This window comes from Bos indicus x Bos taurus, chromosome 29 (assembly GCF_003369695.1).
Source record: "Bos indicus x Bos taurus breed Angus x Brahman F1 hybrid chromosome 29, Bos_hybrid_MaternalHap_v2.0, whole genome shotgun sequence".
Lineage (NCBI taxonomy): Eukaryota > Metazoa > Chordata > Mammalia > Artiodactyla > Bovidae > Bos > Bos indicus x Bos taurus.
This window is the reverse complement of record NC_040104.1, coordinates 1,167,021-1,184,339: the sequence shown is the minus strand read 5'-3', so window position 1 is coordinate 1,184,339 and position 17,319 is coordinate 1,167,021. Positions and strand designations below refer to the sequence as shown.

Genomic DNA, 17,319 nt, shown 5'->3' with positions numbered 1-17,319 from the left:
CCTGCAGACACCCCCACAAACGTTTGCCCACCATATATCTCAGCAACCACCATCAGGGAACTTTGAAAAAACAAGGATTATTACAGGCCCTGAAGCACACAGTATGTCCGTGTTAGTTGCTCAGTCGTGTCCGACTTCTTGCGACCCCTTGGACTGCAGACTGCCAGTCTCCTCTGTCCGTGGGGTTCTCTAGGCAAGAATACTGGAGTGGGTCACCATTCCACCTGGGGTCATACAAAGCGGTCACAAGGAGAGAGGAAGAGTTCAGGCCTGCGGTTGCGCTCTTGTTGAGGTCAAGTGTGGGTGCCCAGGGTTTTGCAGTTTCACTCTTTGTTGGTGAATTAAGATATGAGCGGGAATTAAGGGAAGGGGACAGTTATCTAGGTCACCAGGGCTTTCCACACGGGGACCCTCAGGGGTAGGATGGCCTGACTCTTCAGCTGTGCAGCTGGTGTGCGTGCCTGCTCAGTCGCTTCAGTCATGTCTGACTCTGCAACCCCATGGACTGTAGCCCACCAGGCTCCTTTGTCCATGGCTTTCTCCAGGCAAGAATGCTGGAGTGAGTTGCCATGCCTTTCTCCAGGGGATCTTCCTGACCCAGGGATTGAACCTGCAACGTGTTTATTTCAGATGGATACCTTTGAAACGGACGCCTCGACAATCAGTGCTTAGTGTCTGGCACTACCTTTACAATCAAAAAGGCTATCAGGCACAGGGGTGGATGAACAGTTGGGTGGGTAGCTACATGAGTGGGTAGGTGAGTGGACGGGAGGGAGAGATGATGGATAGGTGGGGGATTAAGGAGAGGATGGGTCACACGGATGGATGGTGGGTGGGTAAATGGGAGGAAGGCAGGGAAGGAGGGAGAGAAGGAAGGTGGGTATGTAGGAACCATCTGTCACACACTTGTGTGCGTGCTAAGTCACTTCAGTTCAGTCCAACTCTGTTCAACCCTAAGGGCTGCAGCCCTCCAGGCTCCTCTGTCCGTGGGGATTCTCTGAGCAAGAAAGCTGGAGTGAATTGCCATGCCCTCCTCCACGGTATCCTCCTGACCCAGGGATCGAATCCACGTCTCTTAAGTCTGTCTGCATTGGCAGGTGGGTTCTTTCACACCACCTGTGCGTCCATCCATCCTCCGGCTGGACAATAGGCATCCTGTCCTTGGTTAAGGAAGGTGCTCAGTGACAGCTCAATGACAACCACAGACTACCCATCTTGGAGTTGGACGCCACTGTAGAGACCCAGACAACCCTCTCCAAGGTCCCAGGAGGGGACCCAGCTTCCCCAACAGCCCAGAGGGTCAGGGTCAGCCTCAATGGCCCCTCGGGCCCCTTGCAGCTCAGACCCTGCTTCTGTGAGTGGGTCTGTCTAGGTGTTTCTGAGGCTCAGAGTGTGGCAAGAGCCAAGAGGGCCGGTTCTCAGGAAGGCTGCAGGTGGTTGGTCGGCCTCTGAACGCCAGGCTGCATGTGGAGAGGCTGGGACGCGCGCAGGGAGAGGGCAGAGGAGGGGCTGTGCCCACTAGGGCCATGTGGGAGCCGAGCGCCTCTGGTCAGGGAGTGGGAGGGAGACACAGCCCTCTGTGGCTCTGGAAGACAGCTTGGGGCTTCATCTCTTCTGCAGAAAAGTGCTCCGTCCTGAGAAGGGGAGAAGCCAGAGTACCTCCGAGGGCCGGAAGAGTGGACAAGGGAAGTTGGCGTGCTACTCTTCCAGAAAGAGGGGGCTGGGTCCTGGGCACACAATTTGGGGGGCGGGGGGAGCTGAGCTGACTCCAGTAGGGCTTCTCATGGGTGCTAGGCAGCGGGGGCTTATTAGGCCGAGACCCCAGAGAAACCTCCGTCTTTTACCCTTTTTGGCAGGGGCGGGGTTTCTAGACTAGAAAGGCAGTTCCGGGCCTGCTTCTGGCCCTGGGGTTGGGGAGTCTCCAGACACAGGGTCCTTCTGAAGGAGGGGCCAGACCCTGAGGATGCGGCGTGGCTTTAGGAAAGGAGAACTGGCCGGGAGCAAAATGAGGCGGGTGGCGCCCTCGGGGACCGAGGACAGGACCAAAGCTAGTCTTGGGCAGAAGGGAGGGAAGAGGCTGCGACAGGGGCCGTTCCCAGAGCCAGGAGGGGAGGCGGGGGACGAAGGAGGAGGACAAACGAACTCCCGCTCCGCCCCCACCCCAAACGCACAAAGGCTGCAGGGCGGGGTGACGCCAGGGCCAGGCTTGGCCAGCTCTAGGCAGGTCCCTGGGGGAGCTCCCTCCAGCCTTTCAAAACCGAGCCAGGCTTCTAACCCCCCAGGCCAGTGGAACGGCAGGGAAGGGGCTGGGGAGAACCGGGGCAGACCTGGTTCTCTCCATCTCTGAGCAAACACCACTTGGGAGACCAGGGCAGCCAAGGGCAATTCGGGAACAGGGAGAGCTGTCCCTTGCCCCATCTCCCCCTTGAATTAAGTGGAGCACCCCGCCTCCTGGCAGCACAAATGCTCCTAGGGCTCCCCCCACACGGACACCTGGAGACTGCCCAGATCCCCCAGAGCAGATCCACCCAGGAGAGGAGCGTTGGCACTGTGGGCATCGGGCCGGCGGAAGCCAGCCTCAGCCTGACACAATTGGTGGACGTAGCTATAAAAAGCCAAGGAGAGTTTGAAATAGAAGTGGGGGAAGGGAGGAGGGGCTGGGAGGGGGCTGGAGTCCCAGAGGGAGGCAGGCAGGAGAGAGGCCCTGGGTGCTGACACCAGGGTAGGAAACAAAGCCCCCTCCTGGAGCGCCCCAGCCCCCCGCACCTGTCCAGTGGGAGTTCACATCTGGAAACATTTGGGGAAGCAGTGAAGTCCAGCCAGCCTGGTGCCTGGAGTGGGGGGATGGTATGCGGGACAGGATGGCAACCAGGGCCGTCCACACCTCCCGCCTGGCTCTGGGCTGGTGGCTCCCAGGGGGCCTGAGAGCAGAGCAGCCCCTCACCCCAAGGCCTCCAGTCTCTGCCTCTTCCCCGGTCAAGCCCCTGGCCCTGGAGCCCCACCCCTCCACCAGGCCCCCCACTCCACAGGGACCCATATCAGGGGAAACCAGGCCTGGCAGGAAGGAGGCTCGGCTCACAGCACCTTTACCTGCTTCCTCTACCAGAGCCTCAGTGGCACCGCCCACCTGCCCAGGATACTGGGCTGATGGGGATCCCACGTATCTCGGGCTGTGGACATCAAGGCCAAAATTGGGCAACCAGAGGCCTGCAGCACTGACCCACTGTGGGCCCAGAGGGAGAAGAGAGATCCTCAGAGCTCCTTCCCTGAGTCCCCACACCCTGCTCCCGGCTGATCTCAGCCCTGGTTCCACAGAGACATCACTGTGTCTGAGGTTCCTGCACCTAGGACCCAGCCTCTGCCCCTGGCCCCTGCTGGTGGTCAGCTGTGGGGAGCTGGGCGCCAGGTGCTAGAGCACATCTAGAACAAGGGGGTGGTGGGGAGCAGCTGATGAGGCCCTTCCCCTTGAGTCCGCCCTAACAGGAAAAGCCGGAGGGACTGGATTTGGGGCCTTAGAACGGGGTGAGGGTACATCTGGGGGGCCTCAGCTCTCCCTGCCCGCGGCTGGTGCCCTGGCCCTCCCTGGGGCCCAGCAGGGGAAGGGTGTGGCTGCACCCCCAGTGGGGGGAATGGGCGCGGCCGCCCCCATGGGCGAGGGTAGGGCTGGCCGGCTGGGCGGTGACGTCAGCCCAGTGTAGGGGTTCCCAGGGAGTCGGCCTCAGGACACGTCGCCGTCACACTCCAGTCCCTGGGGTCCCCTTTCTGGGAGCGCAGATCCCGCCCTACCGCCCCGCACAGCCAGGGCCCGGAGGCTAGGCGCGGTGGGTGCGCCGCCCGCGGGCGCTGAGCTAGCGCAGGGACGGACCCGGCCCGCCGCGGCGCCCTTGATCCTCCAAGCGCCTCTGTCCCTTTGTTCCCCGCGCCTCCGCGCGCCCTCGCGGGCCACGGGCCGGGAGCGTAGCGGGGCGCAGTGAGGACCTGCTCCGCGCCAAGCCCGAGGGCACGGTGGCCCCGCCCCAGGCCCCAGGTGCGCAAACACCTGCCGGGCGAGTACTAGACTCGGGCGCCGCTCCTTGTGCTCCTGGCCGGCCTTCAGCTCCCACCCAGCTCTTCCCGATCCAGGCGAGCAGCCCGGCAGCGCCACCTGCTGCCCGCGCCCTGGACGGGGCTGCCGGTCCGCGCGGGCCGGACCCCCGAGGGCCCTCCAGGTTGGGAGGAAGTGTGGCCTGGGAGTCCGGGTCTTCAGCGGTCTCCAGCCTTCCGGCACCCTCCCGCATCCTCCTCCGAGACCCTCCCCTTGGCCCATCTGCAGCTCCGACTGCCCACAGCATCCCCCTGTTGCGGGCCTCTGGCCCACTGCCACACCCCAGGGCTCAGGGTCACATCTGCTGTCAACGGCCACAGCTGTGTCTCCAGCCAGATTTCATCCTCGGCCTTCAGACCCAGAAAGGACAAGCTGCCAGGTGCCACCTACAGTCTAGCTGGCGCCTTGGCTCCCTTCCTTTCCCCTTGCCCGCCCCCTCACCCCTCCTTCCGTCCCTCACTCCAGTGCCCTCCAGTAAGCAGCACTGACTGTGACTCCCAGCCCCTGCACCTCTCATCTGGATGGGGTCACCACGTCCAGGCCTCCTCCGTGGGCCCCCACACCTTCCCACCTCCACTGAGCTGCCTGCAAGCACCCTCCTCTGCCAGCCACTGCTTCTCTCTTCCTGGAAGGTGCCCCTGCTCTGGTGCCACTGGTGCCAATGTGCTCCATGTTCATCCATGGCTCAGGTGCAGTCGTGTGCTGTCCATTCAGTGGTGTCCAGCTCTGTGCGACCCCATGGACTGTATGCCGGCCAGCCTCCTCCATCCAAGGAATTCTCCAGGCAGGAATACTGGAGTGGGTTGCTCTTCCCTTCTTCACCTAGGTGCAGGGCCTCACTCAAATCCCTCCTTTGCTGAGCAGCCATTCACACTCATCCTCCTTCGTCAGGGGTCTGCCTCTGCCCCCACTGCCCAGCAAGGGCCTGGTGCTGAGAGTCCTGATCTCTGCCTTCACGTTCGCATGACATTCTCCTGTGTGCCTGAGTGTGTCCAAACATCCCTTGTTTATAAAGACACTAGTCATACTGGATTAGGGCCCACACTCGTAACCTTATCTCAACTAATTTCATTTGCAAAGACCCCATCTGCCAGTATTAGGGGTGCACCTCCACCACCTCCCTGCAGGGTCACACCAACTCTGCTGCCCCCCACCATAGCCCGTGCAGAGTCTGATTATCGCAGGAAGCCTCACCGTGCCATCACAGGGAAGATGTCCCCTAGATAGACTGCAGAGCCCAGGACTGAGGGACGTTCTAGATCTAAAATAACATACATGCATGCCGAAGGGATACATCCCATTAAAATTTAGGAACTTGCCACACCTAGCTGACTGCACCTTTGGGGGAGTTCAGTTATCTGGAAGTACCAAGACGTCCCCTCCAATGTGAGGGACACGTTTTTACACCTGAGCACCTCAACACTAGAAGAGCACACACATTTTGCTGGGAATATCAATCAGGCAATTGTCTAAACTGGAAAGCACAGCAACATAAGATGTTTTCAAGTAAAAGAAATCCAGGGAATTCTCTGCTGGTCCAGTGGTTAGGATTCCATGCTTTCATTGCCAAGGGCCTGGGTTCAATTCCTGGAGGGGAACTAAACTCCTGCAAACCACACAGTGTGGGAAAAAAAAAAGTCCAGAAGTAAGAAGTGCAAGAGTGCTGTGGAGGTTTCGAAGTTTCAGCAGTAAACTCAAATCCTTTCCATCTTTCTGCTCTGCCATCATTAGCATGCCTCGTGGTCCAAGACGGCTGCAGAAGTTCTAGCCATTGTCTTCCTATTATTGGCAGGAACCAGGAGACTGGGCCAGGGGTGGGTGGGATGAAGGATAGAAAGGATACCCTGCAAGCCACCTAACAACTTCCACGTACATCTCATTGGCCACTCTGTCTACATGGGAAGCTGGGGTAAAGGAGTAGAAGGAGGAAAATGAAGGAACAGGAAAAAGGGAAGGAGAAGAGAAGGATATGACACTGGGCAGGCAACATCATCTCTGACCAGAGTTCGCTGAGTGTGCTGAGCTCACTGTGTGCCTGCTCAGTCGTGTCCGACTGTTTGTGACCTCATGAACTGTACCCCACTAGGCTCCTCTGGCCATGGGATTTTCCAGGCAAGAATGCTGGAGTGGGTTGCCATTTCCTCCTCCGTGGGATCTTCCTGACCCAGGGATCGAACCCGAAGCCCAGACCGCCTCAGGGACATCTGGGGGTGTGAGGGGACATCCGGGGGTGTGTGAGGGGACATCCGGGGGTGTGTGAGGGGACATCCAGGATGTGAGGGGACATCTGGGGTGTGAGGGGACATCCAGGGGTGTGTGAGGGGACATCCAGCATGTGAGGGGACATCTTGGGTGTGAGGGGACATCCGGGGGTGTGTGAGGGGACATCCGGGGGTGTGTGAGGGGACATCCAGGATGTGAGGGGACATCTGGGGTGTGAGGGGACATCCAGGGGTGTGTGAGGGGACATCCAGCATGTGAGGGGACATCTTGGGTGTGAGGGGACATCCGGGGGTGTGTGAGGGGACATCCGGGATGTGAGGGGACATCCGGGGTGTGAGGGGACATCCGGGGTGTGTGAGAGGACATCTGGGGTGTGTGAGGGGACATCCGGGGTGTGAGGGGACATCCGGGGGTATGAGGGGACATCCGGGGGTGTGTGAGGGGACATCCGGGGTGTGAGGGGACATCTGGGGTGTGTGAGAGGACATCTGGGGTGTGTGAGGGGACATCCGGGTGTGAGGGGACATCCGAGGTGTGCGGGGACATCCGGGTGTGAGGGGACATCCGGGGTATGAGGGGACATCCGGGTGTGAGGGGACATTCGAGGTGTGCGGGGACATCCGGGGTATGAGGGGACATCCGGGTGTGCGGGGACATCCGGGTGTGAGGGGACATCCGGGGGTGTGTGAAGGTACACCTGGGGCTGTGAGGGGACATTCGGGGTGTGACGGGACATCTGGGTGTGAGGGGACATCCGGGTGTGCGGGGACTTCCGGGTGTGAGGGGACAGCCGGTGGAAATGGACAGCCGGTGTGAGGGGACATCCGGGGGTATGAGGGGACAGCCGGTGTTAGGGGACAGCCGGTGTGAGAGGACATTCCGGGTATGAGGGGACAGCCGGTGTGAGGGGACATCCGGGGGTGTCAGGGGACAGCAGGTTTGAGGGGACATCCGGTTGTGAGGGGACATCCGGGGGTGTGTGAGGGGACATCCAGGATGTGAGGGGACATCCGGGGGTGTGAGGGGACATCCGGGGGTGTCAGGGGACAGCAGGTGTGAGGGGACAGCCGGTGTGAGGGGACATCCGGGGGTGTCAGGGGACAGCAGGTGTGAGGGGACAGCCGGTGTGAGGGGACATCCGGGGTGTGTGAGGGGACAGCAAATGTGAGGAAACAGCCAGTGTGAGGGGACATCCGGGGGTGTCAGGGGACAGTAGGTGTGAGGGGACATCCGGTTGTGAGGGGACAGCCGGTGTGAGGATATCCGGGGTGTGTGAGGGGACAGCTGGGGGTGTGAGGGGACATCCGGGGTGTGAGGGGACAGCCGGTGTGAGGATATCCGGGGTGTGTGAGGGGACAGCTGGGGGTGTGAGGGGACATCCGGGGTGTGAGGGGACATCCGTGGTGTGAAGGGACAGCCGGTGTGAGGAGACAGCCGGTGTGAGGCTATCCGGGGTGTGTGAGGGGACAGCTGGGGGTGTGAGGGGACATCCGGGGTGTGAGGGGACAGCCTGTGTGAGGATATCCGGGGTGTGTGAGGGGACAGCCGGGGGTGTGACGGGACATACGGGGTGGGAGAGGACATCCCAGGGCGTAAGGGAAAATTCCTGCGCCTGCTCCTGAGGACCCGGCGGGCGGGGACGCAGTAGCAGCCGAGACTACGTTTCCCAGCAGGCGGCGCGCCATGCGTCACTTCCTGCGGCGCCCGCGGCGCGCGTGTGGGAGTGAGTAAGAGAGTGTTTACTTCCGGCCGCCGCCGCCGCGGGCTGAGGGCCGAGCAAGTCGGGCGGCGGGCGCGGCGGGCCCCGCGCAGCCATGGACTGGCTCATGGGGTGAGTCCGGCGACGGGGCGGGCGGGCCGGGCCGCGGGGCGCGCCGCGGGCGGCACCGGTGAAGGACATCCTACCGGGCGGGCGAGGGGCGACCCCGGGTCGGGCCCGGGGCCGGGGCTCCCTGGAGCGGGGTCGGGGCCGGGCCGGGAGCGGGCCCGCTTCCGGCCTGCAGTCGAGCGCTCGCGCCGAACGCCGCGTCCCGGGAGCCGGACCGGGGCCGGCGGCCACACCTCGCCGCTGGTTGTCGGGCGGCGGGGGAGGTCGGACCGGGGCTGCTCTCCGGTCGGCGCGGGGAACTTGCTTCTGCAAGAAATAACATTGATGCCGGCAGAGGACAGTTCTTTTAAAAGGAGGGAAAAGGAGCAAAACAAGCCAACTCTGCCAGCGTCCGCCGGGCGAGGTCGGCGGGCAGGGTGCGCTCGGCGCTTCCGCGGGCGGCCGCCGCAGGGCGGGGTAGGAAGGAAGCATCAGCACCGGGCCCGGGCCGGGCTCTCCCTCCCTCGGCGTGTGTTGGGCTTGCTGGAGGTTAGATCAACGTGCGGAACGTCACGTCGTCCTGCACAAGTTATTCTACCTGTTTCGGCCCTTTTTTCTTCTTTTCTTTCTTTCTTTTTTTTTTTAACTTCTTGAGGATGAAGAAGGGCAGGCACTTCTCACCCAGTTGGGCGGTCCTTCGCCAGCCTGGCTCTAACGTGCACAGCGCTCCTCTGGAGTCAGGGTAGTTACTCTAGGGCCTTGGGGTGGGAGTGAGGGAGCGCTTGCCGTGTTGTTGGCCGGGGTGGGTGGAAGGCTTGTCTGGACACCGAAGTCCTGGAAGGGAGGCGAAAGGTCCCATGTACGTTTCATGTCAGTGTCTTATCAAGCTGTTGCTGGCGTAGACGGAGTGGAGGGTGCTGGCAGGATAGTCAGCATCAGATGAATGAGACCCTTCCCTGCTGGCAGGTCGGCTGCAGTCTAGTGAAGGGGGAGACCAGACAGCGTGAGGGAGGAATCAGAAGGCCAAAGACAGGTGCTGAGTGTGTCGGGGAGGACCTGGAGCTAGAGCGCAGGGGCCGGGACAGCACGGCGCTGTGGGGCAAGGCAGCTCACCTCGTTCCTTGCAGAGGCAGGACTCCAATTCCAGCCTTGCTGCTCAAGAGCTTTGTGACTCTAGGTGGTCACTTCTTCTCCAGACCTGCTTTTAAAAAGTCATCTGTAAAGTGGGAGCCGTGGTCCTTGTCACTTGGCACTGTGGAAGGGTACGCTGAGGTAACAGCAAAACGTGAAGCACAGTGCCCGGCCTTGGTGGGTGTAAGAGGAGGTGTTCGTAGGAGGCCTTCGTAGCTCACGGGCACCAAGCCTGGAGGGCAGGCAGCTGTGTTCATTCTGAATGGTGGGTGCTTGCTTCTGCCTTTATCAGGAGAGATGGTGTCTGAGCCCCCTGGCCTCCTGCTCGTTGGTTTCAGAGGAGCAGACTGCTGATTGGCTGAGTTGAATTCGCAGGCCTCCGTAACAGAGGGACCAGCCTGATGAGCGGGGTTGCCGAGGAGGCAGCTGATCATATTCTGTCTGTGTGATCATTCTGTGCTCGTGTCTGTAGGAAGCAGGTACTCTCTCTCTGGAAACTGACCAGCAGTCTGTTTTTCCTAACTGCCTAAGGTCTGTGCTTTATGGACTTTATTGTTATCATTGTGAACAACCAGAAATTTACTACAGCTCTTCTTGAGGCTCTTGTCAAGACTGAGCACCCAGGTGGTCATCTGGGCAAGGTCAGCAGAGCACTGATTTCCTCGTGCTTGCTGGCCGGTGCCCGTGTTGGAGGAAGACAGTTTTAAAAGGGATTGGCTTGGAGTTGCTGCCTCTGTGGTCTCTGCGGAGGGAAGGAGCCCTCACTGCTGCCTGGCTATAAAGTGGGCAGTTCTAAAGTGACTTGAGCTCTCAAGAAAGAGGTTAGGATGAAGTTTGCTTTTCTGTGTGTGTGTGTCTTTTTAAACTTGCTGGACTGCATGTCAGATTTGGTGAATCATGAATTCTTTCACGTCTCCTTAACTATGAACCCCCTGCTCCTTAAAAAGAAGGCGGAATGATCTCAGTCGTCAGGTTCTGATCTTGAGAACATGTTTCCAGGGTGAGTGTTCTGGGACACCAGAGCTGGGAGGGCCGGGGTGTCCCCTTGTCCATCCCACGAGTTTATCGAGCATCTGCTGTGACGTAGGAGGCTGCCAAGGCCCAGACTTCACAGCCATGGGGGATGTGAGTGGTGCAGACCCCGGTGTCTCCCACCCTGGCCCACCTGCTGCTCCACCCAGTGCCTCTCTGAGGAGGGCTGGCCAGAGGCAGGTGAGGGGCCTGGCTCCTGCCGACGCCCTTTACGTGCTCAGTGCTGGGACTGCCATTGGCCAGGTTGCAGCCTGGAAGAATCGAGGAAGTGTGTGTGTGTTTTACTATTTCTTGATATTTTTGTTAATTCACACCATTTGCTGTCAACCAGGTTGTTTGGAATAGAGTTTTCATGTTTTTCATGTTTTTTGTTCTTTTCAAAAGAAGGATTTTCTTTGCCTTCATTCATCTTGAGTGACAAAGTGTGGCCGCATGTGGAGTGGTGAATGGGGCGCCCTCCTCCTCTTGTGCTCGCCGTCCTGACCACAGCAGCGGCCAACAGACGGCTCTGTGAGCTCGCGTCCTCCCCGCCACTGTAGGGTCTTGCTGAGTGATGCTGGCAGCCTTATCTTCAGTTCTCCCTGCCGTGGCTGAGGAAAGTGAGGCCTGCAGGAAACCTGCTTGGGGAGCTGGAAGTGAAGCCAGCATGTTACGACTTGCTGCTGGGCTTTGCTGGGCTCACTTGCAGGAGAGCTTTGTGCCAGGCAGCTCACATCCGCCGTCTTCCTGTGCGTTTCCTCTGCTTGGCGTTGAGCCGGCCATTGAAGTCGGTGCGTGGTAGCTTTGTCCCTCGCCTTTTACAAAAGTAATTTCTAACTTGAAAGGGGCCATGACTTCTTGTGTGGTCACGCCTCTGGTCCTTGGCTCTGTCCTTTCTGGACAGCGGCTGACAGGCTGGTACCCTCCTCGCCCAGAGTGGAAGCTGCGTGAGCTGGGCCAGCGAGGGACCCACCCGACAGAGTGTAGTGGTTGGGGCGCCTTCACTGGCAGTGGCAGGCATCTGGGAGTGGTTGATAGCCGCACGGTTTATGTTTTACCCGACAGAGCCACTCCAGAAGCTTCCCAGCAGCATCTGGGAATGCAGGAGAGGAAATGCACTCCCTTCGCTTCTGCCTGGTGGGGCCCACAGGGTGAAGTTTGCAGGGACCTGCCCGCCAGGGCGGGGCCCGTGCACCCCGCCAGCCCCTGACTGGGGCGGCTCCCAGCCTTGATGTTGGTGCCTCCTGTTCTTCCCTGGAGGCAGGGGAGGCAGGAGAGGTGCAGGGTAGGGCTTCCTGGCTCTCCTGCTGAAGAGAGCGGCTCCTGGGCTGGTCACTTACTCCAGAGGGCGATGGGCTTGGCGCTTTGGGGCTGTGCCTAGGGTTTGCTGTGCAGACGGGGCCTCTCGGGCCCAGTGGCTCTGCCCGCAGGCCTCCTGTGCTCGAGTGAAGGGGACCCAAGCCTGTGGTTGCCACCCCTGTGGGTGTCTGAACTTGGTGTTGAGGTGTTGGTTTGCCTCTGGGGAGGATGTCGCGGTGGCTGGCTGTCAAATCCAATCATGAGAACACCCAGGCTGAACTTGAACAGCTTCATGGAGGTGTGATTTACATACCATAAAGTTTACTTGCGTTTGGTGTGCAATTAAGTAATTTTTAGTAAAATTGCAGAGTAGCGTGACCATCACCACAGTTTAGTTTGAGAACACTGTGTTCACCCCGAAAGAAGCCTGGTGCTCTGTGGCTCCCTGTTCCCACCCCAGCCCCGGGCGATGACTGCTGTAGGGTCCACGTCTGCACATCTGCCTGCTGGGCGGCTTTTGCAGAGGGGACGGAGGCACAGCACGTGCTCGTCGGTGAGCTGCTCGCGCAGCCCTGCCGTGGACGTCCTCCGCGCTGTTGCTGGTCTCGGCTGTCCCTCTGTTGCCGAGTGGTAATCCGTGGTGTGGAGACTCGTGTGTATCGCCTCTTCATGGACACCTGGCTCTTCCTGCTTTCCGCTGGTCCTGAGAGACGTTGCTGTGACCCAGCCTCTTTCAGCCAGCCCTGCGCCGGACGCTTCCCACCGGGAGACCTCCAGGCCCTGCTGTGTTCACCGTCTGGCATGGGCCAGGCCCTGAGCCCAGGATGAGATGGAGAAGAGAGTCTGTACTGTGTCAGGCTGCCGCTGGGGGCGCCGAGGGCCAGGCAGGTGGCTTGGGAGGGTGCATAGGAGCTTTCCAAGTAGGAGAGAGGGAAGGTCATGTCCCTGGGAGGAGGAATGGCCCGTGCAAAGGCACCGGGGCAGGAGCAGCAGTCGGGCGTGCGGCAGGTGGGCCTGGGCGGGTGTACCAATCCCTTCAAGGGGAGCCTCGGTCATGTGGAGTGTGCTCTCTCTTTTTGAAAAATTATTTACTTTTGACTGCACTGGGTCTCTGTTGCTGCACATGGGCTTTCTCTCATTGCACGCGGGGGCTTAGTTGCCCTGTGGCCTGTGGGATCTTACCTGACCAGGGATTGAACCCATGTTCCCTGCATTGGCAGGCGGAGTCTCAACCGCTGGACCACCAGGGAGGTCCATGCGGGGCCCTCGTGGAACGAGCCCCGTGTGTCTGCACACTTGGTGGTGACACGTCATTTCTCACTTGTCCTCCTGCTTGGAGGGTCTGCAGGGAACCCTTGCACTAAGCGTCCCCAGGGCTGTGCCGCTGGTGAGAGACTGGCGGATGGGAACCCAGCAGAGCCACAGGGAGCCCGGTGGGTGCTGAGCAGGGCCTGCCTTCCGCCTGGCAGATGCTCCTGGGGCAGCCTTAGCACCCCGTCCCAGCCGTTGGCCTTGCTTCTCACCCCTGCCCCGGTGTCACTGCCCTCTGGGCTCACTGAGGCCTCATCTCAGGATGCTGGAAAGCTGGGCTCACTGAGCCTCGTCTCAGGACGCTGGAAAGCGGGGCTCACCGAGGCCTCCTCTCAGGACGCTGGAAAGCTGGGCTCACCGAGCCTCGTCTCAGGATGCTGGAAAGTGGGGCTCACCGAGCCTCGTCTCAGGACGCTGGAAAGCGGGGCTCACTGAGGCCTCCTCTCAGGATGCTGGAAAGCGGGGCTCATTGAGCCGTCTCAGGACGCTGGAAAGCTGGGCTCACCGAGCCTCGTCTCAGGATGCTGGAAAGCGGGGCGGCACCAGGGCGCTGGCTGCCGGACTCGTCCAGTGCTCATGCTGGCCTGGGAGGCGCCTGCTCTGGCGGGTGCTGGCAGCCACCTCTGCGGATGCCTCTGTTGACGATCCGCCTGCACCAGCCTTTCCACGCTGCCCTTGCTGTGTCCTGGAAACTTGCTGTACCCAGGCCCACCTGGTTTTGTCGGGGAGGGGTTTGCGGGGTCCGAGAGGGAGGCCAGGCCTGGGCGCAGTGCGCTCGGCGGGGCGCCCTCTGCACCTGTGTGGAGCGCGTCGGCCCCGCGCCTGATGGTGACTTCTGCACGCATCCCCACGTCTGTTCCCAGCTGACTTGGCTGGAGGGCCTGCGCTTCTTTGTCTTCCTCCAGTTTGTTTTTCTTTCTGCCCAGCATTTCTCCCGGCCCGGGGCACCCCGGGCCGCATGCAGGGCTCTGCCCTGGAGTGGAGCCTGGGGATGGGGCTAGAAGCAGCTGGAACCGGAGGGTAGGCTGTGGACACTCAGATGAGGAGGGGCCGGGCTGTGCGGCTCTCCCTGCCTGGAGCCACATGCCTGGGGCCGCGGCCACGCTCTCTTGGCTTTCGTCTCTGAAGACGTCTCCTTGCTGGTGGGAAGCGTGGCTGTGCGTGCTCGCCTGCAGTGGCTGAGCCTGATGTCCCCCTGCTGCTGCTGGCGGGCTCCCCCAGAGGGTGGGTGCAATGCTGGGAAGTGGGGCGGGGTCCAATGAGGGGTTACACAAGAGCTGTTTAGTGGGGACTCTGAGGGGTCTTTGAGAAGTTGCTGTTTGAGCTAAGAGCTGGGGGATATGAATGGGGCTCAGGGCCCGGATGGTTGGGGGTTTGAATCCCCACTGCAGCGTCACAAGATGTCCTGTCTCACTTTCGAGAGCCTGTTTCATCCTCTGTGAAAGGGGCGGAGGATGCACAGTAACCTTCCCAGCGGGTGGTGGGAGGGTGCTCTGCGTCCACGTGGAGAAGGCCCCAGGTGCCCTCGGCGGTGCCTGTGTGCAAAGTGCGGGGGAGGGCTCTGCACACCAGGCCCCCAGCCCCCTGCCAGTGTCACCGCTTCCCGCCCTGCCGTGCTGCTGTGGCAAGCAGCCACCCTGGTCCTGGGCACGCGGCCCCTTCTGCAGCAGGCCTGGCTCTCGGGGTGACTCAGGAGGGAGCGAGGGTCCAGGGGCTCTGTGTTCTGCAGGTGCCTCATCCCAGCCCCTGCCGACCGCGCCCTCCATCTGTGACCCTCCGCTCGCTGCCCCTACCAGCACCCAGTGCCGCTCTGACGCTGTCCGCTCTCCTGCCCCCCAGGTGCTGCGGGAGCTGCCCGGCCGCTCCTTGGGCCTCCTCTCCCTCCGGGTGGCGGTGCCGGGTATGGAATTTGAAGTTCTGCGGCGGCGTGTCCTCAGGTCCGCGCCTTCCGCACTGAGAGCCCTCCTGGGTCGCCCCAGGGGCGCGTGCTGGGGCTGCGGGGCCGCCTGCAGGACTTTCTGCTGGCTCTGTCCTCACAGCAGCCACTCGGGTCCCAGGCTTAGCTCCCCCGTCTGTGTGGTCCAGCTCGTGGTCATGACTGGCCCCGGTGGTCCATCCCCCAAGTTCCTGGGGGCGTCTCAGAGGGAGGGCAGAGGAAGTGGTTATCACCTGTCCCGACTGCCTGTTAGTGAAAGTGAAAGTATTAGTTGCTCAGTTGTGTCCAGCTCTTTGCAACCCCATGGTCTGCCCATCGAATTCCGCGGGCAAGGTTCGGGAGTGGATAACCATTCCCTTCTCCCAGGAATCTTCCTGAAGGAAATAGCAGCCCACTCCAGTGTTCATGCTTGGAGGATCTCATGGACAGAGGAGCCTGTCAGGCTACCATCCATGGGGTTGCAAAGGGTCAGACATGACTGAAGCAACTTAGCACGGGCATTCCCTTCTCCCAGGGATCTTCCTGACTCAGGGATCGAAGCCGGGTCTCCTGCACTGCAGCAGATTCTTTACCGCTGAGCCACCAGGGAAGCCCTCAAGATACTGTAACGGGTTGCCATTTCCTACTCCAGGGGATCTTCCCCATCCAGGGATCCCACCCGTGCACTGCAGGTGGGTTACCACTGAGCCACCTGGGAAGCCGTTTAGTGAGGTGCTTCCAAAACAAACAGGCCTCTGGGCAGTGGCAGTTTTCATTCTGGGGCGGGGGGTGCCTCTCCCTTCCTGCCAGCCTGTGGGTTGGCGGGTGCAACCCCAGCGCAGAGCCTCTTCCTGTAGGGGCGCCTCTGCTGGACCGTCTCCCAGCTGGGGCTGCAGGGGAGGGTCCTCCCCGCTTCTCCAGCTGAGTGTGGCCTTGTCTGTCCCCACTTCTGGGCTGACTCGGTGGTGTCACCCGGAGGTCTTCCATGTGGCCATGGAACGGACCCCCTCTGGGAGGAAGGTGTCTGAAGGCGTGGGGCACACACCCCTCCCGGCCCCCGCTGCCTTGGTTGGTGGGTGTGCACGCTGGGCTCGGCAGCCACGCCTCGGAGTGGAAGAAAAATGTGGAAACCGGAGAGGGGCTTCCGAGTTGCCGGCCTGCTCCCTCTGGACGGGGCTTGCCGGGTCTCCAGAGCCCTGATCCACGCCAGCTCCAAGACCTTCATGCTTTTTGTGGCTTGGGTGAGCTCACCTCGTCGGGCCCTAACAGCTGCCAGGGGCTGGGAGTGGAGGGCAGGGAGCTGGGTGGGGGACCTGGTCTGTGGCCTTTACTGTTCTTCAGTCGCTAAGTCGTGTCTGACTTTTGGTGACCCTGTGACTCCAGTACACCAGGCTTTCATCTCCTTGACTGTCTTCCCGAGTTTGCTTAAACTCATGTCCTTTGAGTCAGTCAACCATCTCATCCTCTGTGTCCCCCCTCTCTTCCTGCCCTCAGTCTTTCCAGCATCAGAATCTTTTCCATTGAGTTGGCTCTTCACATCAGGTGGCCAAAGGACTGAAGCTTCAGCTTCAGCATCAGTCCTTCCAGTAAACATTGAGGGTGGACTTCCTTTAGGATTGACTGCTTTAGTCTTGCTGTCCAGAGGACTCTCGAGAGTCTTCTCCAACACCACAGTTGAAAGCATCAGTCCTTCAGCACTCAGCCTTCCCTGTGGTCCAGCTCTCACATCCGTACACGGCTCCTGGAAAAGCCACAGCTTTGACTGCACGGCCAGCACCGTGGTGTCCCTGCTCTTCAGCACTGTCTAGGTTTGTCTGCTGGAGAAGGCGATGGCACCCCACTCCAGTACTCCTGCCTGGAAAATCCCATGGACGGAGGAGCCTGGTAGGCTGCAGTCCGTGGGGTCGCTAAGAGTTGGACACGACTGAGCGACTTCGCTTTCACTTTTCACTTCCATGCACTGGAGGAGGAAATGGCAACCCACTCCAGTGTTCTTGCCTGGAGAGTCCTAGGGACGGCGGAGCCTGGTGGCTGCCGTCTATGGGGTCGCACAGAGTCGGACACGACTGAAGCGACTTAGCATAGCACAGGTTTGTCCGCACAGCATGACCCTCGTGGAATCCTTCGTTCCCGCTCCCACCCGTAGAAATGGGAGGGAGCCAGTTTCCTTGCTGTGTTGGGTGGAGGCTGTGGTTTCACACAGCCCAGAGGCCCCTGGTACAGGGGCGGCCCAGGAGGACTGGAGAGCTTGGCATCCTTCTTGGTCCTCACGTGCCAGGTGCTGGTTAGGACCAGACGGCTCTCTTGGGGGCATTGTCAGCCCTCTGGAAACGGAGCCTCTGAGTCTCTCAGAGAGGGACTTGAGCTGCTGAGTTTCAGCTTCTTTCCTGTGGGGCTAGCACTGACTTGCGCCTGTTTTTGGCTCCGCAGGGCCTGGGCCCCGGGTCAGGTGAGGGATCCTTGCGTTGGCCTTGCCGCAGCCCTGGGAGCAGGCTGCCTGCCGGCGGGGCTCAGCCCGGAGCCATCTCACCGTCCAGC

At 60.9% G+C, this 17,319-nt stretch overlaps 1 protein-coding gene across 1 annotated transcript in view; it reads left to right on the top strand.

Annotated features, from left to right (window-relative positions):
- The first annotated feature begins 8,041 nt into the window (after positions 1–8,041).
- MOB2 (MOB kinase activator 2) overlaps positions 8,042–17,319 on the top strand; it is a 52,832-nt gene continuing 43,554 nt past the window's right edge. Inside the window, exon 1 of the mRNA XM_027531188.1 lies at positions 8,042–8,138. Coding sequence (XP_027386989.1) covers positions 8,122–8,138 — 17 coding nt within the window. The 5' untranslated portion in view covers positions 8,042–8,121. The remainder of the gene's footprint in view (positions 8,139–17,319) is intronic.